This window comes from Convolutriloba macropyga, chromosome 3, assembly GCF_964194025.1.
Source record: "Convolutriloba macropyga chromosome 3, txConMacr16.3, whole genome shotgun sequence".
NCBI classification, from domain to species: domain Eukaryota; kingdom Metazoa; phylum Xenacoelomorpha; order Acoela; family Convolutidae; genus Convolutriloba; species Convolutriloba macropyga.
The window spans coordinates 68004500-68028643 of NC_134470.1; the positions used below are offsets into that span (position 1 = coordinate 68004500).

At 35.3% G+C, this 24144-nt stretch overlaps 1 protein-coding gene across 1 annotated transcript; it reads left to right on the forward strand.

The window, feature by feature from the left end:
- The first annotated feature begins 2655 nt into the window (after positions 1–2655).
- Positions 2656–23301, forward strand: LOC142337233 (uncharacterized). Its single transcript, XM_075386375.1, has 3 exons — positions 2656–2902; positions 8503–8625; positions 23012–23301. Exons 1-3 carry the CDS (start codon positions 2698–2700, stop codon positions 23203–23205), a joined length of 522 nt encoding a protein of 173 aa, XP_075242490.1. The 5' UTR covers positions 2656–2697; the 3' UTR covers positions 23206–23301.
- Positions 23302–24144: the final 843 nt, after the last annotated feature.

The window sequence follows — 24144 nt, forward strand, 5'->3', positions numbered from 1 at the left end:
CCTCACACCAATGATGTTTAATTGCACTCGAGCGAAGTTTGAAGTATTTATTTTAAACTTATTGGTCTTTTTTCCCCTTCACCGTTTTGCTTTTTCGAGTGACTTTTAAGCCCTTGATTTTTTTCGTTGGCTTAATCACTTTTTCGCTCCAATTTCTCAAAAAGGGTTTCCTTTGCTTGTCTCTGAAGATCGAAGAAGGTCTTTTGAACTGATTTTTCAAAATTTTGGTTTGAGGTTTAATATTGAAGATAATGACACGTTGGTTATTCAAATATTGAAGAGTACGTTGCTTTTTCACCCAAATCGTTCAAATTTTTTGAAATTACTGAGTCTAAGGTATAAAGAAAGGTTTCCTCTGGTTTAGAGTTTTTATTGTGCGGTTTTGGCAAATTTTCTTTGAGAAGAAATAAAAACCAAATTTATTCAAATAACGCAATTTTTGTTTTTTTTAAATAATGAAGTTGTTTTCAGTTCTCTCGATTTGCTAAACAAATTGCCTGGTTAAAAATTTAAACCCAAATTTTTTTTTATAAACTTTAGCCGTTTAAGTTTGTTTTATCGTTGGCTATCGTATCCGTGGCTCCGGTGTTTTTTATGCTAATTTTACACTTTAGTTTTAAAGCTCGCTTAAATGTCACTTTTGCTGATATTTATCCCAAGTAGGAATTTTTTGATATTTTTGCCTAAATAGCCTGAATTATGCCAAATTTCAAAAATTACGAAAATCTTAAAATCTTCATTTGTATTAATATGCGATCAACTGGATGTTAAATAATACTATTCAATGTTTCCCAGGCGAAATACCAATCGTTGAAAAACGGACTAAACAAAAAATACACTTTGATTATATCGTTTCTTCACCCCAAATGTGGGTCTGGAATAATAAGACCATTTTGCGCTAATAGTGTGGTATAATTTCAAACGTTTTTCAGATACTTTTGAGTACAGGTTTTTGGGTCATGGAATTAAGATGTTCTGTGCTGATTACATTGCATCCTTTCTCTGCCATGGATTTATTTGTGGATCGCTAAACGAGTTGAACAAATATCAAAATGTTTACAAATTTGATTTGGGAGCATGCAACGGTGGACCATTTTTCTTTGGTGCTATTGCTGGGCTGTGTGGTGCTGCTTCAGTGTACCCATTTGATTTTGTGAGGCGAGGAGTGATTGAGGGTGAGAGAATTTAATGGATTGCGTGAGAAATGTTTTCTAATCGGTGTTTCCTCATTTTTCTCTTCTTTGTATAGGAAGTGAATTCAAACAAATATTTGTGGCGTCGTTAAAACTGAGCAGAATCTGTATTCAATAAAAAAAAAACAAGAATTTAAGTTATGTAGTTTTAAACTAATTACTGTTAGTTATGGAAACTTTGGTAGGTTCCACCTTCAATTGTAGAATAAGACTCTTGCAAGATAACCATTTTTTGCAAGATTCTTGCAAGATAAACATCTGGTCTCGTCTAGGGTCAATTAAATCCAACTTTTTAATATACCCCGACTTTTTATTAGTCAACTTTTTAATATACCCCGACTTTTTATTAGTCAACTTTTTCATATACACCGACTTTTTATTAGTCAACTTTTTCATATACCCCAAATTGTTAGCACTGATTCCTGAATTGAGAAAATTTATGGTAAAGCGTTTTTAACATTAAGCAGGTAAATGGCAATTATAGCTATCAGCAGATTTTTTTTGAAAAACATTGAGGAAACATGGGGTGAAGGGCAGTTCTTAGTGTCCAACCCCCCCACCCCCCATACAGGAAGGCCTTAGTAAGCTCTATTTGTATTGTTCACCAAAGCTACAGAGGAAGCAAAACCTCATTTGAAGAGAACCAACCTCATTTTTTCGTTGGCTTAATCACTTTTTCGCTCCAATTTCTCAAAAAGGGTTTCCTTTGCTTGTCTCTGAAGATCGAAGAAGGTCTTTTGAACTGATTTTTCAAAATTTTGGTTTGAGGTTTAATATTGAAGATAATGACACGTTGGTTATTCAAATATTGAAGAGTACGTTGCTTTTTCACCCAAATCGTTCAAATTTTTTGAAATTACTGAGTCTAAGGTATAAAGAAAGGTTTCCTCTGGTTTAGAGTTTTTATTGTGCGGTTTTGGCAAATTTTCTTTGAGAAGAAATAAAAACCAAATTTATTCAAATAACGCAATTTTTGTTTTTTTTAAATAATGAAGTTGTTTTCAGTTCTCTCGATTTGCTAAACAAATTGCCTGGTTAAAAATTTAAACCCAAATTTTTTTTTATAAACTTTAGCCGTTTAAGTTTGTTTTATCGTTGGCTATCGTATCCGTGGCTCCGGTGTTTTTTATGCTAATTTTACACTTTAGTTTTAAAGCTCGCTTAAATGTCACTTTTGCTGATATTTATCCCAAGTAGGAATTTTTTGATATTTTTGCCTAAATAGCCTGAATTATGCCAAATTTCAAAAATTACGAAAATCTTAAAATCTTCATTTGTATTAATATGCGATCAACTGGATGTTAAATAATACTATTCAATGTTTCCCAGGCGAAATACCAATCGTTGAAAAACGGACTAAACAAAAAATACACTTTGATTATATCGTTTCTTCACCCCAAATGTGGGTCTGGAATAATAAGACCATTTTGCGCTAATAGTGTGGTATAATTTCAAACGTTTTTCAGATACTTTTGAGTACAGGTTTTTGGGTCATGGAATTAAGATGTTCTGTGCTGATTACATTGCATCCTTTCTCTGCCATGGATTTATTTGTGGATCGCTAAACGAGTTGAACAAATATCAAAATGTTTACAAATTTGATTTGGGAGCATGCAACGGTGGACCATTTTTCTTTGGTGCTATTGCTGGGCTGTGTGGTGCTGCTTCAGTGTACCCATTTGATTTTGTGAGGCGAGGAGTGATTGAGGGTGAGAGAATTTAATGGATTGCGTGAGAAATGTTTTCTAATCGGTGTTTCCTCATTTTTCTCTTCTTTGTATAGGAAGTGAATTCAAACAAATATTTGTGGCGTCGTTAAAACTGAGCAGAATCTGTATTCAATAAAAAAAAACAAGAATTTAAGTTATGTAGTTTTAAACTAATTACTGTTAGTTATGGAAACTTTGGTAGGTTCCACCTTCAATTGTAGAATAAGACTCTTGCAAGATAACCATTTTTTGCAAGATTCTTGCAAGATAAACATCTGGTCTCGTCTAGGGTCAATTAAATCCAACTTTTTAATATACCCCGACTTTTTATTAGTCAACTTTTTAATATACCCCGACTTTTTATTAGTCAACTTTTTCATATACACCGACTTTTTATTAGTCAACTTTTTCATATACCCCAAATTGTTAGCACTGATTCCTGAATTGAGAAAATTTATGGTAAAGCGTTTTTAACATTAAGCAGGTAAATGGCAATTATAGCTATCAGCAGATTTTTTTTGAAAAACATTGAGGAAACATGGGGTGAAGGGCAGTTCTTAGTGTCCAACCCCCCCACCCCCCATACAGGAAGGCCTTAGTAAGCTCTATTTGTATTGTTCACCAAAGCTACAGAGGAAGCAAAACCTCATTTGAAGAGAAAAGGTTTAGACAGACCCAAGTTTCGCAATATTATTCGAACTGAGGGACCCCAAATATGTCTCGCATTCAGCCTTTTCTATTCATAAAAAATGAGTTTCAATGATCAGTTGCTCAGAGCGACAACTTCATTCAGTTGTTTTGCTCCGCTTCTATTTTGATTCTTTCTGGTCGGTTGTGTTCATTTTGAGCTATGTTTCCGGTAAGAACAGATTATTCAGTGAATGAATTTTTTTCAGTGAAGGACTATTCAGTGAATGAAACTTGATTGAGCTCAACTAATTTGAGTTATTTGTCTCAAAATATGCATCTTGAGTTACTCTGACTTTTCCCTCTTTTTGAAAATACATTTGACAAGGCGGCTCGTTAATGTGCGTTCGCACATGATGTTCCGACCCGAGCTCATCTACATTTTTGACTAAAATGTCAACCAAATCAAGAGATAACAAAAATAGATGTTTGAGTTTAAAACAATCGTTACACATTCTATCTACTATTTGAATTACTAATGCCATGCTTCATTACAGCACCAACGTGACCTGACATTGAAGAGACTAGAAAAAAAATAGCACCAACAAAATTTTGGCGGCAAAAAATGAATATCTAAATTTAAAAGCACCTGGTAACAACGTCAAAATGCAGTCAGATAAAACCTTAACTACACAAGTTTACCTTTTACTAACTATACAGCAGATGAAAAGTTTTCTTAACGAGACTAGGTAACAAGCCGACAAAAAGAACGAACAGTGAGGCGAAACTTAAAAATTAATCAACATTTTTTGCACCAAGAAAATTCAAAAATCTTAAAAAACATTGGTTTTTAATAAAAAAATCCTTGATAAATTACTAAAAAGTCATTACAAAACCAAAAGCACCCGTCTGTGGTCAGACTATGCCATAGAAACAAACTAAAGAGAAACTCAAAAAATTACAAACGATTTGCGAAAATACAAACCTTTGCTACCATTAAAATCAATACCTATCATCTGAATATGTATTTTTAATTCAGTTGTTATTTCTGCTATTTCAGTTGAAGGATTTATACTGAAAGATTAAATAAGTTTACTTGGGCCACATTTAAAAACCATTGGGATCTGTTATTACGCGATTGTTCTGAAGGAAGAGAAAAAGAAACGCAAAAAATGGCCATTCAATAAACGTTCAGAAAAACGAAACAACAGTGGCACATAATATCAATATATATGTTATTTCTTGAAATACACGAAATTCGATGGGACATCTGATTGATGAATAGAAGTTAAATTTGACGAAAGGAACCTATTCGCTATATACTGAATGTTTCGAGCAACATCATTCATTCAGTCCTCAATTACAAGCCTATGAGATCTGTGAGCAATTTACGGCTACCTAAAGAACAAAAACAGCGAATTCAGGAAAAAAAATTGAGCGACAAAAGGGTCGAAGGCATTAAAAAAATGAACTTTTCACTAAACACTCTTCAATTTTAAATTAATTTTTCAGGAGCAATGGGAAAACCTTTTTTATCAATATAATTTCAAAAAATCAACAAATATAAACAAATACATTAGACGCACGAAAATTGCGGGAAAACACGTATTATCAACGCCATTAAATTCATTAGCCTTCAACGGAAGCCAGTATATACAATAAATGATGCCTCGAGGGGACAATAAGTTTTTTTGCCAATCGTATTTCATCAATAAGACCTTACAACAAGTTAATGACTATGAAAACAACAACAGAGAGAGGCAAAAACCACAAATTCAGTAGAAAAGTGCCTGAAGAAAATGTCGAAGCAACTCAAATCATAAGCTCTTCCCTGAAAACTTTATTTATGATCCGTTGAACTTCTTCCCTAAACCAATAGGGACTCTCAGCAGTAAGATGATGTGATAAGATTTCAAAAGGATCGAAAAACAAAATAAAGTACCCAAAAAAAATATGAATTCTCGTGGCATTGATGTTTTAAAACTAATAGGTAGAAGATAAAACCGCTAACCAGATTAATTTTGGCTATAGTAGAACGGAAATGGATTCTGTTAGAACCAACAATGACCAAGAGTATTCACGAAAAAAAATTAGGAATGGTTGAATTTCAAAAAAGTTTCGAAAAATTATTTTTAAACCCTTAACAGCCAGTAAACTCAATCTTTCATCGGAGCTCAATGACGATGCTCAGATATAACCCATAGGGAGGAAAATGATGTCTGTCATGCATAGATAGTTAAAAAGACATCACAATAAGTCTTATGACAGAAAACAATAACAAAAACAGCAAAAACTAAAATTCAGTAGAAAAATGCGAGAAGAAAGTGTCGAAGACAATTAAACCATTAGCTATTCTCTGAAAACTTTCTCTGTGATCCACTGAACGTCCTCTCTAAGCCAATTGGATTACAATAATCTTTGGATAATGTGATAAAGAGTTCAAAAGTGACCAATAATTCAAAAAATCCAAAAAAAAAATTTAAAAAAATTGAAATCGTTGTCATTGAAGTCATATAACCAATAGCTAGAAGATAAAACAGCTAAACAGAATATTTTTAGTCGCAGTAAAAAGCAAGTGGGTCCAGTCAATACTGAAACTCACTAACAGTTCAAGAAAAATTTAGGAATTGTTATTGTTCAAATAAAATTTTCGAAAAATGATTTTTATTTTAACAGACATTAAATTCAATAGCTTTCAACGGAAGTCAATAAAAACGCTCAAAGATGCCCCGGTGGCAGTACATTTATGTTTGTCATGCATAGGTATTCATTATGAGATCACAGTAAGTATAATGACTATTAAAACAACAAAAAAAACAGGAGAAAACCAAAAAATCAGTAGAAAAGTGCAAGAAGAACGTGTCGAAGCTATTTAAACCATAAATTTTTGTTTAAAATTTTTATTGGTCATCCACAGAACATCGTTTTTAAGCTAATGGGAACTGTCAATATTTGGATAATGTGATAAGATTTCAAAAGTAACCAATAATACGTAAAAATCCAAAAAAAATTTTAAAAAATTGAAATTTTTTGTCATTGAAGTCATATAACCAATAGATAGAAGATAAAACCGCTAACCAGTTTAATTTTGGTTGCAGTAGGAAGGAAGAGGGTGCTCTCACCCCTGGACTGACTTACAATTCACTATAATAAGATTATGATTCTTTAATATTCAAAAAAAAATTCGAAAAATTATTTTTTAAGTCTTAACAGCCATTAGCCGCCCCCTCAATGAAATAGACATGTTCACTTAATGCTCATTATGGAAAATATTGCACTGTTAGTCAATGAATCCCTACCATAGGACTCCAAAAAAAATAGTAAAACTTCAAAAAGAAATTCAAAATTTCATTCAAAATTACGAAAACTCAGAATCGAAGCCAAAAAAAACATGAGCAATTCCTTGAAAACGACGTTTTTTGTTCATTGCGCTTCATTCGACTATAAAGGAGTTTTGTCATTAATAGAACGTCGATATAAAATGTGACTTGTCTCTAGGTGACTTAAAAAAGCAAAAAGGAGAAAAGTTTTATTAAAAAAAGGGCTCTCAATTAGAGTTCGATTTTTTTTTTGATAGTGAACTTCCCTATGAGACCAGAACTAGTCTTTCTATCGCCTTGCATTCAACTTTTACGAACTCAAAATTTATTCTTTTTATAGAAATTTGAATTAATGTTTTCGTAAAAAAGATCTTAGTTTGAAGAAAATTGTACTAAAAGTGAACAATCATGCTAAAGATCCCATTGTTCACACAAAACTTCAATCCTCGATAACTCCTCGAAAAAAACGAAATTCAAAAAAATCTTTTTACTTTTGAATTCTACGCTGGACCAGCTTTTTAATGATGCCACTCACATTTCTCTACGACGAATATATCGATCGGCCAAAATTCACTGAACAAAAAAAAAAAAACCCATTTGAGTATATAGTTCCTTCCCCCACAAGTGGGGTCGGAACAAAAATTTTCACGCACACTAAATGATTAGATTTATCGCATTTATTGTCTTCACAACGCGTTTTGGCACCGATTTATCTCACCGAATATATAACATAATTGTAGATATATTTATAGAAGCCGATGAGTTTATCTACTGTGAATTGCTTCCTTTTGAAATGCAAAATGCACTAAATTAATTATTTTTTGCAGAGCTGTCAAATTCTATCACATTCATTGGAGGGGATGGTTAACATTTTTTTAAACGTATTAACGTCCGTTTCCACCAGGACTTTCAGTTTTAAAATTTTGAAGTTAACCTTTCCTACAAGTTCTATTAATTTTTTTGTTTCTCATTTTGCTCAAAAAATTTGATGAGAAATTTTGACTCAAAAAGCAATTGCATAATTAGAAATGAAACTTGTTGTTTTAAGTGACAGAAAATTGTTTGTTCTCACTACTTTTCCACTCACAAGCCATAGATAACCGCATATATTTTATTCTAATTTGATCCTTAGGGGAGCGCTGGCGTTCAAATGGACATTATATTTTGTGTTTGGATAAAATAATGTACTCTGTACGATAATTACATGTATTCTGACTAATAGACAGTCTTGAATATTGCTAATTGCATCCTTTGTGCATTTGAATGTCACTTATCGATGCTGATCAGAGGAAACATGAACTGCTGGGAGAAAGAATATTCGAACTATAGTTGGCCGCTTTTAATAGCCATGCTAGTCATAGACTGGAAATAACGGACAAGTTATAGCTGTGAAACGAGTAGTCGACCCTCAATTAGGACTCCACGGATATTGAGATTATAAATGTAAATTATTCATTCCTCGTCCATTTGATACACAATTTAACTTTCAATTGTCCATTTTAAACTCCCCGGATGCGGTCAGTATTGAAAACATGTATCAAGTTCTGGATATAAAGTTATTTAACCGACCTGGATAGGGTATAAATGGTTTTACGTGTATCGGTACTGAACTTCTATTGTTTGCTTTACCCAGTTTACTGTTGTTAATTTTAGGTCAGTTCAAGTTTCGCCATAGCCTGTCAACAGTACCATATGCTGCAGCCTTTTTTGGTCTGTATTTTACTCTGCGAGATGCAAACAGTACCCCTAGTCAGTGCAAGTGTGCCCTATTCTCAGGCAAGAATTGCCTCTTTTGACACCTGTTGTGTAATTCAGCAATTTGTTTACTTTTCTTCCTGGGAAAATATGAAGATAGGTTTTTAAACTAAACTTTGTAATAATAGGTTATCACTGTAAGGGCTATAGAAGTCAAAATATGAGAATAAAGGGAGCTGGTGAGCTCTTATCAGGTTATCAGCTTTTATCAGGTTATTTGAACGGGTGAGCTCAAAATTGTGCATTATTTCGGACTCTGTTGTGAATGGAAATTTTTGCTCAGTTTTAGGAAATAAAATAGTCCTCAACATTTCTCTGCCGAACTTGAACAAGGAGGCTCGGAAATGTGCTTTGGCACAATTTTCCGATCCCGATCATCCTTATTTTTGACTTGTCTGCCAAATGAAGAGGATATAGGTAACTTTTCAAAATATTCTAAACTAATGTTTGAGCAAAACATGCCACAAATTCAAATCTCCAAACAAATTAGATAAGATCATACCGCAGTAGAGGTCCAATGAGACCTGTCATTGATGGGGGTGCGTGATTAGACAAACAACAAAATAAACAAAAACTTTAGCTACGGCCAATTCCCAATATATTTTTTAAAACTACTTAGTAACAAAGTCAAAATAGCATCAGATTAAACCAAAAATAATCAAATTCACTTGATATGAAAATTGACTTCTCTGTAATTGACAAAAAACCCAAATTTTTTCAAAGTAATTATGAAAATTGCGAGACCCAATATAATTTGAATTTTTGTCTGTAAAAGTACATGGGACGAGACCAAGATTGGCTTTGCTATCGTTGTGCCTCTGTTGGAACCACATAATTTTTTCAAACTTAAGTGTAATGCATAATTTGGCAAATAAATATCTTAGATGACATCTTAATGCATAATTTGGCAAATAAATATCTTAGATGACATCTTAATGCATAATTTGGCAAATAAATATCTTAAATAATTAAGGAAATTGAGAGAACCAATATAATTCGAATCTTTGTCTGTAAAAGTACATGGGACGAGACCAAGATTGGGTTTGCTATCGATGTGCCTCTGTTAGAACCACAGAATTTTTCCAAACTTAAGCGTAATGCATAATTTGGCAAATGAATATCTTAAAGATGACGTTTAAAATGAACAAAATCATGGCAAATGTACTCAAAAAATTTTACTTCGATAAATTCTCCAAAAACTTAAATTCAGAAAAACTTTTATTTCACTTTCTGCATTTAACGAACTTTTTGATGACACCACTCAACTCATTACGATGAATATACTGATTGGCCAAAATTCACCAAAAAAAACAGTTGAGCATATAGTCCTCCAGTAGTAATAGTTAAGCAAGACAGGGGGGGGGGGGGGTAAAAGGAAGTACCTATATATTAACATTAGGTATAGCCCATTTTCCCTCAAATCCCAAAGATGTACCTCACAGCTTGATACCCATGCTGTTCACACGAGGGGGATTAGCAAGTTAATCCCTTAATAATAAATTAGGCCATTTACTCATTCCCATATTGCACTTTAATAATGTAAATTTCCAAAGACGTACCTCACAGCATGATACCCAAGCTGTTCTCTCAAAGGGGATTAGTTAGGTAATGTTTTGATATTAAATTAGATAGGGTGACTCATTTACACTTACGTACGGTTTACGTGATTTTCAAAAGTGTACCTCACAGCATGATACCCAAGCTGTTCACACGAAGGGGATTAGCAAGACAGTGCCTTAACAACAAATTAGTGAGAACATTGACCCCCCTACCATATTACAGTTTACTAATGTAAATTTCCAAAGACGTACCTCACAGCGTGACACCCAAGCTGTTCACACGAAGGGGATTAGCAAGATAGTGCCTTAACAACAAATCAGTAAGGTTATTGACCCCCAACCATATTACACTTTATTAATGTCAATTTCCAAAGACGTACCTCACAGCATGACACCCAAGCTGTTCACACTAAAGGGATTAGCAAGACAGTGTCTTAACAACAAATCAGTAAGGTCATTGACCCCCTACCATTTTAGACTTTAATAAAGTAAATTTCCAAAAACGTACCTCACAGCATGATACCCACGCTGTTCACACGAAGGGGATTAGCTATGAAATGTTTAAATATTAAATTAGATATGATGACTCACAGTTATGTACGGCTTACGTGATTTTCAAAAATGTTCCGCACAGCATGATACCCAAGCTGTTCACACGAAAGGGATTAGCAAGATAATCCCTCAATAACAAATTAGTTTGGCTTGGTCATATATTAGCCACTACTCCTATTCATTATTTCAATCAACTTCTAAAAACCAGTTGGTCAAAATTCTCGTTTAATTTATCATTTTTTCAGATAGTCTTTGTTTCTTTCTCCTTGCAGCAAGAAGTTTCAAGTTGAACACTTGCAGTGTTGAAGCAGGTAAGCAAACAAATTTAACTAACAGAAATTTTCCTTTGCTCCTGTATTTAAACTGGACCATTTTAGCCAGCCAAAATATCCCCAAATAGTAGATATTGCAACACTTCACATCGATTCCAAGTCCAGAAAAAACTGGCAAGTTTGCTTTTATTAAGCCACTACTCCTATTCCCAAGCCACTACTCCCATTCATTATTTGAAACAACTTCTAAAAATCAGTTGATCAAAATTATAGTTTAATTTATCTTTTTTTTCAGATAGTCTTTGTTTCTTTCTCCTTGTTGCCAGTTTCAAGTTGAACACTTGCAGTGTTGAAGCGGGTAAGCAAATAAATTTAAGTAGAAATCTTCCGTTTTTCCTGTATTTAAACTGGACCATTTTAGCCAACCAAAACTTCGTCCTATAGTAGATAATACAACACTTCACTTCACCTTTAAATCCAAAAAAGAAACTGGTAAGTTTACTTTTATTAAAACATGTTGTTCAGGAAGGAAAATATACCCAATTATTGAATTGAAAACAACCATTGAAAATCATAAAATTCTCACATGATTAGACAATTAGTCACTATTTTATAGTTAAAATTAATCATAACATCACAATAACATCATAGCACGTCACAATTACGTCATAGTGTCGTCAAAATGACGTCATTTTGTCGTCAAAATTACGTAAATCTGTCGTCATAATTACGCATTTTGTCGTCACAATTACGTCATTTTGTCGTCACAATTACGTCATTATGTCGTCAAAATTACGTCATTGTGTCGTCACAATTACGTCTTTATGTCTTCATAATTACGTCCTTTTGTCGTCACAATTTCGTCATTATGTCGTCATAGTTATGTCATTTTGTCGTCGCAATTACGTCATTATGTCGTCATAATTACGTCATATTTGATAAAGGACATTTCATTTCCGTTTTATTTTTCTGATTTACAGAATTGAGTGCTGTGGAGTACAATAATCATTCCAACTTCTGACAAATTTTTATTCCATCGCAACTTTCATTTTAACAATTGTTTTTACTCCTTTCTCACTTCCAATCTAACATTTTATTTTTTATTTTCAGCGAAAATGCCCAGAAATTCTAACCCAAAGGAACAGTTTTCTTCCTGCAATAAGCTTATTATGAAATCCAATCTGAGCAGACATCAGAAGCTTCACACAAAGGGATGTTCACAATGCTCACAGTCATTTCCGGACGAAGCAAAATAGCAGAAACACATTGCTTTTGTACATGCACCGTCTCTGATTATCAAAAAATTTTATGTAGCAGCTGTCCCTTATACTTCTCTACTTATTATCAACTTCTACATCACAAACGAAACAGTCACCAGCGTTCAACTCCTAGCACCTACGATGAAGTTGACCTATCTATCTATGTAGAATCTCCCGCTCTTCATAGTGAACTTCAAACGCTTCAACACTTTCTGCGAGACTCGGTTCTTGAATTGTCCAGAAAGAAAGTTCACAACTTCAATATAATGGAGATCAATCATGAAACCGTGATTGGAAAATTGGATTGTGTTTACAACGAGTTACCCAGTTCAGCTAAAATCAATATTTCGTTTGGATTCGTGCTGCAGAGTGTGCAAAATCCTGAAGAGTTTCGCTACTACTACGCAGCAGATAACAACCCCATATTTTTAAATCCCATGGTTCTCTCTGACGACTCAGATCTCAATTTTATCAGATCAATGCTGAGACAAGATGAAATTTTTCCAAATCTAATCACTCAACGTCCAGACACAAAATGGAAGTTTTATTGCGTTACAAATGTCACTTTCTTCGTATTTCTGCTCAGTGGTGTTCCGCTAGGATGCATTAAACAACGTATTCCATCAGCCTAAGTCAAGAATCCAATAGTTAAATGTTTTGTATCTGACTGCGAAAACAAACCTTACCAAGACAATTTGTGTATGTTCCGAGCATTGGCCTACGAATTACATGGCAGCAATGATCTACAGCAAAATACAATTTAGTTAATGCAGACATTCCTCTCAGCGACAAGGAGAGATGGCGAAACCTTTCCAGGAATACATGAGGACGATATTCCTCTTCTTGAGGCTCTGGTTGACAGAAATATTCAAGTTCACTCCATATTTTTTGACGAACAATCGGATATGTTTGCTGAACTTACTCGTCGCTCCTCGATGAAACGTTCAAAGACAACTTCATTACTGAGATATGAAAACCATATCTGTTGGACAGCAGACATTGACAAATTCCTCGAAAAGTTCCGGTGCTATGTATGCGATCACTTTTTCGACAGATCAAATAATTTGGAAGTCCACATGAGGAATTGCTCAGAGAAAACAAAACACCACTATCCCTCAGGTGCCTATCAGCTATCAGAAACTATTTTCGAGCGCTTGGAAGATGTAAATATTAATGTTCCGCAGGAGTTGAGATTGTTTTGTAATCTTATCGTATTCGATTTCGAGTCAATAACAGTCCCCGACAATACACTCAGAAACACAGAATTGACTTCGTGGATAGGAAAACATGTTCCCATTAGTGTGTCAATATCCTCGAATATGCTTTCCGAGACAATTTTTATTTGCAACGAAGATCCGCTTCAACTAATCCGTGATTTTGTATCCAGCTTGACTAATATAGCAGAAAAAAACTCACTCGTAATGAAGGAAAAACTCAATAATTCCGTGTTGCAATTGGAAGAAAAATTTTGGACTGTTCGACAATTGGTTCCAGTGAAAGACAAGCAGGTACCCACGGGAGCGGAAGACTTAATTGATAACGAGGCGGAACCTGACGGCGAGGAAGACGAAGACGTTGAAATTCAGAGACTGAGATGTGAGCTCAAGATGTTATCAAAAATTGAGACAAGATTTTGAGAACTATTACAGCACCATTCCTGTGTTTGGGTTCAACAGTTCGAGGTACGATTTGAACTTAATCAAAGAGTAACTTCTGCATCACCTCTTAATAGAAAAAAACGTTATTCCTAAAGTGATTCGAATGGGGAATAAATATATTGGCATGAATTTTCTTGGTCTACAGTTTCTGGACATTTTAAACTTCCTGGGAGGAGCGACAACTCTCGATAACTTCCTAAAAGCCTATGGAGCGAGTGAAGAAAAAGGTTTCTTTCCCTATAAATGGTTCGACAGTTTTGAGAAGTTGAATGTATCCCAACTGCCACCAATCGACAGCTTTTGGAGTAATTTGAAGAATCACAACGTTCTTTCGGTCGATTACAATAAGTTTGTGCAATTGAAAAACGGTGGAATTGAACAGGATGAAATTTTGAACAAGTTGAGACTCAAGAAAGTTCCACAAAATGCCGAAGAAAATTACGTGGAGCTCCAAAATATATGGGAAAGAGAAGGGATGCAGACGTTTCGCGACTTCCTCATGTGGTACAATAACAAAGACGTTGAACCTACACTTGAGGCTATGAAGCAAATGATCAGTTTTTACCACTCAAAACAAGTACACATGTTGAAGTTGGGCTACACTCTTCCCAACTTGGCAAACAGGTTTCTTCATTTGTCAACAGATGCAGCTTGCTTTTCGTTTTGTGAGAAAGATAAAGACTATGATGATTACATTCGGAAATGGTTGACTGGGGGACCCTAAATTATTTTTACAAGGTATGCAAAAGTTGGTGAAACAAAAATTCGAGAGTCAGAAAACGGTTGCAAGTCCATCGTCGGAATAGATGCCAGTCAGTTGTACCCTTTTTCCATGACAAAAGAGATGCCAACAGGACCTTATACAAAGTGGGAGTACAATGAAGAGACTGAAAAATTTCATCCGAACAGGAACTGGAGAAACTATTTTGAACAGCAGGTCATGGACTATTTCCAACAGGTTTACCCCAATTGTAAAATACAAACCCAGTTCACACACAAGAAACAAAAGAAGCTCGGTCCTTATTTAGTTGATGGGTTTTGTAACCATTGCAACACGGTTTTTGAAGCGATGGGTTGCTTCTTTCATTTTTGTCCGTGTCAAGAGGAAAAACAGTGTTGCAATGGTTACAAAACCCATCAACTAATTAAGGACCGAGCTTCTTTTGTTTCTTGTGTGTGAACTGGGTTTGTATTTTACAATTGGGGTGAACCTGTTGGAAGTAGTCCATGATCTGCTGTTCAAAGTAGCTTCTCCAGTTCCTGTTCGGATGAAATTTTTCAGTCTCTTCATTGTACTCCCACTTTGTATAAGGTCCTGTTGGCATCTCTTTTGTCATGGAAAAAGGGTAAAACTGACTGGCATCTATTCCGACGATAGACTTGCAACCGTTTTCTGACTTGCAACCGTTTTCTGTTTCACCAACTTTTGCATGCCTTGTAAAAATAATTGAGGGTCCCCCAGTCAACCATTTCCGAATGTAATCATCATAGTCTTTATCTTTCTCACAAAACGAAAAGAAAGCTGCATCTGTTGACAAATGAAGGAACCTGTTTGCCAAGTTGGGAAGAGTGTAGCCCAACTTCAACATGTGTACTTGTTTTGAGTGGTAAAAACTGATCATTTACTTCATAGCCTCAAGTGTAGGTTCAACGTCTTTGTTATTGTACCACACGTAATTTTCTTCGGCATTTTGTGGAACTTTCTTGAGTCTCAACTTGTTCAAAATTTCATCCTGTTCCATTCCACCGTTTTTCAATTGCACAAACTTATCGTAATCGACCGAAAGAACGTTGTGATTCTTCAAATTACTCCAAAAGCTGTCGATTGGTGGCAGTTGGGATACATTCAACTTCTCAAAACTGTCGAACCATTCATAGGGAAAGAAACCTTTTTCTTCACTCGCTCCATAGGCTTTTAGGAAGTTATCGAGAGTTGTCGCTCCTCCCAGGAAGTTTAAAATGTCCAGAAACTGTAGACCAAGAAAATTCATGTCAATATATTGATTCCCCATTCGAATCACTTTAGGAATAACGTTTTTTTCTATTAAGAGGTGATGCAGAAGATACTCTTTGATTCAGTTCAAATCGTACCTCGAACTGTTGAACCCAAACACAGGAATGGTGCTGTAATAGTTCTCAAAATCTTGTCTCAATTTTGATAACATCTTGAGCTCACATCTCAGTCTCTGAATTTCAAGGTCTTCGTCTTCCTCGCCGTCAGGTTCCGCCTCGTTATCAATTACGTCTTCCGCTCCGGTGGGTACCTGCTTGTCTTTCACTGGAACCAATTGTCGAACAGTCCAATATTTTTCTTCCAATTGCAACACGAAATTATTGAGTTTTTCCTTCATTAGAAGTGAGCTTTTTTCTGCTATATTAGTCAAGCTGGATACAAAATCACGGATTAGTTGAAGCGGATCTTCGTTGCAAATAAAAATTGTCTCGGAAAGCATATTCGAGGATATTGACACACTAATGGGAACATGTTTTCCTATCCACGAAGTCAATTCTGTGTTTCTGAGTGTATTGTCGGGGACTGTTATTGACTCGAAATCGAATACGATAAGATTACAAAACAATCTCAACTCCTGCGGAACATTAATATTTACATCTTCCAAGCGCTCGAAAATAGTTTCTGATAGCTGATAGGCACCTGAGGGATAGTGGTGTTTTGTTTTCTCTGAGCAATTCCTCATGTGGACTTCCAAATTATTTGATCTGTCGAAAAAGTGATCGCATACGTAGCACCGGAATTTTTCGAGGAATTTGTCAATGTCTGCTGTCCAACAGATATGGTTTTCATATCTCAGTAATGAAGTTGTCTTTGAACGTTTCATCGAGGAGCGACGAGTAAGTTCAGCAAACATATCCGATTGTTCGTCAAAAAATATGGAGTGAACTTGAATATTTCTGTCAACCAGAGCCTCAAGAACAGGAATATCGTCCTCATGTATTCCTGGAAAGGTTTCGCCATCTCTCCTTGTCGCTGAGAGGAATGTCTGCATTAACGAAATTGTATTTTGCTGTAGATCATTGCTGCCATGTAATTCGTAGGCCAATGCTCGGAACATACACAAATTGTCTTGGTAAGGTTTGTTTTCGCAGTCAGATACAAAACATTTAACTATTGGATTCTTGACTGAGGCTGATGGAATAGGTTGTTTAATGCATCCTAGCGGAATACCACTGAGCAGAAATACCAAGAAAGCGACATTTGTAACGCAATTTAAAACTTCCATTTTGTGTCTGGACGTTGATTGATTAGATTTGGAAAAATTTCATCTTGTCTCAGCATTGATTTGATAAAATTGAGATCTGAGTCGTCAGAGAGAATCATGGGGTTTAAAAATATGGGGTTGTCATCTGCTGCGTAGTAGTAGCGAAACTCTTCAGGATTTTGCACACTCTGCAGCACGAATCCAAACGAAATATTGATTTTAGCTGAACTGGGTAACTCGTTCTAAACACAATCCAATTTTTCAATCACGGTTTCATGATTGATCTCCATTATTTTGAAGTTGTGAACTTTCTTTCTGGACAATTCGAGAACCGAGTCTCGCAGAAAGTGTTGAACCGTTTGAAGTTCACTATGAAGAGCGGGAGATTCTCCATAGATAGATAAGTCAACTTCATCGTAGGTGCTAGGAGTTGAACGCTGGTGACTGTTTCGTTTGTGATGTAGAAGTTGATAATAAGTAGAGAAGGATAAGGGACAGCTGCTACAAGAAAACTTTTTCTTCATAATCAGAGACGGTGCATGTACAGAAGCAATGTGTTTCTGCAATTTTGCTTCGTCCGGAAATGACTGTGAGCATTGTGAACATCTTTTTGCGTGAAGCTTCTGATGTCTGCTCATATTGGATTTCATAATAAGCTTATTGCAGGAAGAACACTGTTCCTTTGGGTTAGAATTTCTGGGCATTTTCGCTTAAAATAAAAAATAAAATGTTAGATTGGAAGTGAGAAAGGAGGAGTAAAAACAATTGTTAAAATGAAAGTTGCGATGGAATAAAAATTTTTCAGAAGTTGGAATGATTATTGTACTCCAAAGCACTCAATTCTGTAAATCAGAAAAATAAAAAGGAAATGAAATGTCCTTTATCAAATATGACGTAATTATGACGACATAATGACGTAATTGCGACGACAAAATGACATAACTATGACGACATAATGACGAAATTGTGACGACAAAAGGACGTAATTATGAAGACATAAAGACGTAATTGTGACGACACAATGACGTAATTTTGACGACATAATGACGTAATTGTGACGACAAAATGACGTAATTGTGACGACAAAATGCGTAATTATGACGACAGATTTACGTAATTTTGACGACAAAATGACGTCATTTTGACGACACTATGACGTAATTGTGACGTGCTATGATGTTATTGTGATGTTATGATTAATTTTAACTATAAAATAGTGACTAATTGTCTAATCATGTGAGAATTTTATGATTTTCAATGGTTGTTTTCAATTCAATAATTGGGTATATTTTCCTTCCTGAACAACATGTTTTAATAAAAGTAAACTTACCAGTTTCTTTTTTGGATTTAAAGGTGAAGTGAAGTGTTGTATTATCTACTATAGGACGAAGTTTTGGTTGGCTAAAATGGTCCAGTTTAAATACAGGAAAAACGGAAGATTTCTACTTAAATTTATTTGCTTACCCGCTTCAACACTGCAAGTGTTCAACTTGAAACTGGCAACAAGGAGAAAGAAACAAAGACTATCTGAAAAAAAAGATAAATTAAACTATAATTTTGATCAACTGATTTTTAGAAGTTGTTTCAAATAATGAATGGGAGTAGTGGCTTGGGAATAGGAGTAGTGGCTTATTAAAAGCAAACTTACCAGTTTTTTCTGGACTTGGAAGCGATGTGAAGTGTTGCAATATCTTTTATTTCGGGATATTTTGGCTGGCTAAAATGGTCCAGTTTAAATACAGGAGGATAGGAAAATTTCTATTAGTTAAATTTGTTTGCTTACCTGCTTCAACACTGCAAGTGTTCAACTTGAAACTCTTCTTGCTGCAAGGAGAAAGAAACAAAGACTATCTGAAAAAATGATAAATTAAACGAGAATTTTGACCAACTGATTTTTAGAAGTTGATTGAAATAATGAATAGGAGTATTGGCTTATATATGAGCAAGTCAAACTAATTTGTTATTGAGGGATTATCTTGCTAATCCCTTTCGTGTGAACAGCTTGGGTATCATGCTGTGCGGAACATTTTTGAAAATCACGTAAGCCGTACATAACTGTGAGTCATCATATCTAATTTAATATTTAAACATTTTATAGCTAATCCCCTTCGTGTGAACAGCGTGGGTATCATGCTGTGAGGTACGTTTTTGGAAATTTACTTTATTAAAGTCTAAAATGGTAGGGGGTCAATGACCTTACTGATTTGTTGTTAAGACACTGTTTTGCTAATCCCTTTAGTGTGAACAGCTTGGGTGTCATGCTGTGAGGTACGTCTTTGGAAATTGACATTAATAAAGTGTAATATGGTTGGGGGTCAATAACCTTACTGATTTGTTGTTAAGACACTATCTTGCTAATCCCCTTCGTGTGAACAGCTTGGGTGTCACGCTGTGAGGTGCGTCTTTGGAAATTTACATTAGTAAACTGTAATATGGTAGGGGGTCAATGTCCTTACTAATTTGTTGTTAAGGCACTGTCTTGCTAATCCCCTTCGTGTGAACAGCTTGGGTATCATGCTGTGAGGTACAATTTTGAAAATCACGTAAACCGTACGTAAGTGTAAATGAGTCACCCTACCTAATTTAATATCAAAACATTACCTAACTAATCCCCTTTGAGAGAACAGCTTGGGTATCATGCTGTGAGGTACACTTTTGAAAATCACGTAAACCGTACGTAAGTGTAAATGAGTCACCCTATCTAATTTAATATCAAAACATTACCTAACTAATCCCCTTTGAGAGAACAGCTTGGGTATCATGCTGTGAGGTACGTCTTTGGAAATTTACATTATTAAAGTGCAATATGGGAATGAGTAAATGGCCTAATTTAATATTAAGGGATTAACTTGCTAATCCCCCTCGTGTGAACAGCGTGGGTATCAAGCTGTGAGGTACATCTTTGGGATTTGAGGGAAAATGGGCTATACCTAATGTTAATACATAGGTACTTCCTTTTACCCCCCCCCCTCTCTTGCTTAACTATTACTACTTCCTCCCCCTCACTGAAGTGCGGTCAGAACAATTATTGAGTATAGCTTTCTGGAATTTTTTTGGTTTTTTTTAAGAATCTAGTCCATGTCCCTCAACAGTGGAATATAGAAATCTATAATTGTTAAGTTTATACCTATATATTGGTATGCATTAGTCCTACCTCTACAAGAAGAACATAAGAACAAAGCAATATAAGGGCAGAAAAGCACTTCGGTTTGTTCAGACATTCTAATGAAAGCAAAAGTTTGTTCAACGGGAGGAATGAAACAGTTCAATAATTTTTGAGGATCTTGGTCGTTAGGAATCAGAACAGGTGTCAAATTCGTACAAAAGGTTTCATGGCGTCACTTGCGGAGATGCCTTTTGACAAAGCCAAACTCACAATGATGGGAAGTTGGAATGATTATTGTACTCCAAAGCACTCAATTCTGTAAATCAGAAAAATAAAAAGGAAATGAAATGTCCTTTATCAAATATGACGTAATTATGACGACATAATGACGTAATTGCGACGACAAAATGACATAACTATGACGACATAATGACGAAATTGTGACGACAAAAGGACGTAATTATGAAGACATAAAGACGTAATTGTGACGACACAATGACGTAATTTTGACGACATAATGACGTAATTGTGACGACAAAATGACGTAATTGTGACGACAAAATGCGTAATTATGACGACAGATTTACGTAATTTTGACGACAAAATGACGTCATTTTGACGACACTATGACGTAATTGTGACGTGCTATGATGTTATTGTGATGTTATGATTAATTTTAACTATAAAATAGTGACTAATTGTCTAATCATGTGAGAATTTTATGATTTTCAATGGTTGTTTTCAATTCAATAATTGGGTATATTTTCCTTCCTGAACAACATGTTTTAATAAAAGTAAACTTACCAGTTTCTTTTTTGGATTTAAAGGTGAAGTGAAGTGTTGTATTATCTACTATAGGACGAAGTTTTGGTTGGCTAAAATGGTCCAGTTTAAATACAGGAAAAACGGAAGATTTCTACTTAAATTTATTTGCTTACCCGCTTCAACACTGCAAGTGTTCAACTTGAAACTGGCAACAAGGAGAAAGAAACAAAGACTATCTGAAAAAAAAGATAAATTAAACTATAATTTTGATCAACTGATTTTTAGAAGTTGTTTCAAATAATGAATGGGAGTAGTGGCTTATTAAAAGCAAACTTACCAGTTTTTTCTGGACTTGGAAGCGATGTGAAGTGTTGCAATATCTTTTATTTCGGGATATTTTGGCTGGCTAAAATGGTCCAGTTTAAATACAGGAGGATAGGAAAATTTCTATTAGTTAAATTTGTTTGCTTACCTGCTTCAACACTGCAAGTGTTCAACTTGAAACTCTTCTTGCTGCAAGGAGAAAGAAACAAAGACTATCTGAAAAAATGATAAATTAAACGAGAATTTTGACCAACTGATTTTTAGAAGTTGATTGAAATAATGAATAGGAGTATTGGCTTATATATGAGCAAGTCAAACTAATTTGTTATTGAGGGATTATCTTGCTAATCCCTTTCGTGTGAACAGCTTGGGTATCATGCTGTGCGGAACATTTTTGAAAATCACGTAAGCCGTACATAACTGTGAGTCATCATATCTAATTTAATATTTAAACATTTTATAGCTAATCCCCTTCGTGTGAACAGCGTGGGTATCATGCTGTGAGGTACGTTTTTGGAAATTTACTTTATTAAAGTCTAAAATGGTAGGGGGTCAATGACCTTACTGATTTGTTGTTAAGACACTGTTTTGCTAATCCCTTTAGTGTGAACAGCTTGGGTGTCATGCTGTGAGGTACGTCTTTGGAAATTGACATTAATAAAGTGTAATATGGTTGGGGGTCAATAACCTTACTGATTTGTTGTTAAGACACTATCTTGCTAATCCCCTTCGTGTGAACAGCTTGGGTGTCACGCTGTGAGGTGCGTCTTTGGAAATTTACATTAGTAAACTGTAATATGGTAGGGGGTCAATGTCCTTACTAATTTGTTGTTAAGGCACTGTCTTGCTAATCCCCTTCGTGTGAACAGCTTGGGTATCATGCTGTGAGGTACAATTTTGAAAATCACGTAAACCGTACGTAAGTGTAAATGAGTCACCCTACCTAATTTAATATCAAAACATTACCTAACTAATCCCCTTTGAGAGAACAGCTTGGGTATCATGCTGTGAGGTACACTTTTGAAAATCACGTAAACCGTACGTAAGTGTAAATGAGTCACCCTATCTAATTTAATATCAAAACATTACCTAACTAATCCCCTTTGAGAGAACAGCTTGGGTATCATGCTGTGAGGTACGTCTTTGGAAATTTACATTATTAAAGTGCAATATGGGAATGAGTAAATGGCCTAATTTAATATTAAGGGATTAACTTGCTAATCCCCCTCGTGTGAACAGCGTGGGTATCAAGCTGTGAGGTACATCTTTGGGATTTGAGGGAAAATGGGCTATACCTAATGTTAATACATAGGTACTTCCTTTTACCCCCCCCCCCCTCTCTTGCTTAACTATTACTACTTCCTCCCCCTCACTGAAGTGCGGTCAGAACAATTATTGAGTATAGCTTTCTGGAATTTTTTTGGTTTTTTTTAAGAATCTAGTCCATGTCCCTCAACAGTGGAATATAGAAATCTATAATTGTTAAGTTTATACCTATATATTGGTATGCATTAGTCCTACCTCTACAAGAAGAACATAAGAACAAAGCAATATAAGGGCAGAAAAGCACTTCGGTTTGTTCAGACATTCTAATGAAAGCAAAAGTTTGTTCAACGGGAGGAATGAAACAGTTCAATAATTTTTGAGGATCTTGGTCGTTAGGAATCAGAACAGGTGTCAAATTCGTACAAAAGGTTTCATGGCGTCACTTGCGGAGATGCCTTTTGACAAAGCCAAACTCACAATGATGGGAAGTCGTCGCACAATGCTACTTGCCAATGCACTGTACGTTCCATTTGGAGCTATGATACTCGTCATGTACGACAAGGCATTCACGAATTGGATGAGAAAGAGAAACAAAAACTTAGAATTGAAAGTGCAGCTTTGAATTTTTAAACATAGTAGATTTTTATACAGATTTGTTTGCACAAGTTTGTTTAGTTTACATCGTGGGCGTATAGTATAATTTAGTATTTGCTAGCAATTTTTCTCAAAATTTTCCAGAATTATTACGAATTCCAATTTCTCAAGTAGGCACAGAATAGGCAGTATTTCCCCTCTAGTAAAAACAAAATGTCCGTATCAACACAAAAATCCACACACACACACACACCCATAGACATATTTTGGAAGCTAAATTTTTGTGACATTCGATATAACTAAACAAAAGGGTTGTTCGCAAAGCTAAGTATTACGTTTTTTGAAGTTTATTTCGACGTCGAAATCTAGATTCTTGAGATTAAACGCAATGAAAATACCCTAGTCGGCTTTTTCTCCCTTAACAATTTATATGGGCTGCAGCACCCCCCCCCCCCCCCTAATTAAATTGCCCCGATTTTCGTTCTAGATCAATTCGTCCGACGTTAGTTGATTTATATTTAACAAAACTTTTCTTGATGTCAACATGTGTGGATTCTTTTGGTCTCCGACTGGCTCTTCAAAATCAACACAGCGAATGAAGTGTGAAGCAATTATTGTAGATGTGTGAGTGTGTCTTTTTAGATCAAAATTTTCGCTGGACTGTTTTGTTCTAGAAATTGTTTTCAGATTTGTCGGTTTGACCTCTTTTTTACGCTTGACCTCTTGATTTTTGCGTGACCTATTCTGATTCAGAAATAAAATTTCTTGCTAAAACAAAAGCGATTGTAAGATTGGATAGTACAAGGACCCGATAGCCAAGTAGTTAATGCTGCACTCTGTTACTGCTGAGTTGGGGGGGGGGGGGTGTCTGACACCTCCTTCGGTGGAATTTTTTGCACCCAATAAAACAATTGGCTGCAGGCCCCTCTGAGTTAGTTGCTCCGTATGTTGTTCGAGAGCCATTTGC

Excerpts from the sequence above, each read along its gene's own strand:
- LOC142337233 (XM_075386375.1), top strand. The coding sequence starts at position 2,698 with ATGTTCTGTGCTGATTACATTGCATCCTTTCTCTGCCATGGATTTATT. Across the intron at positions 2,903-8,502 it reads GAGGCGAGGAGTGATTGAGG|GTCAGTTCAAGTTTCGCCAT; the intron begins GTGAGAGAATTT and ends TGTTAATTTTAG. Across the intron at positions 8,626-23,011 it reads CAAGTGTGCCCTATTCTCAG|GTTTCATGGCGTCACTTGCG; the intron begins GCAAGAATTGCC and ends TTCGTACAAAAG.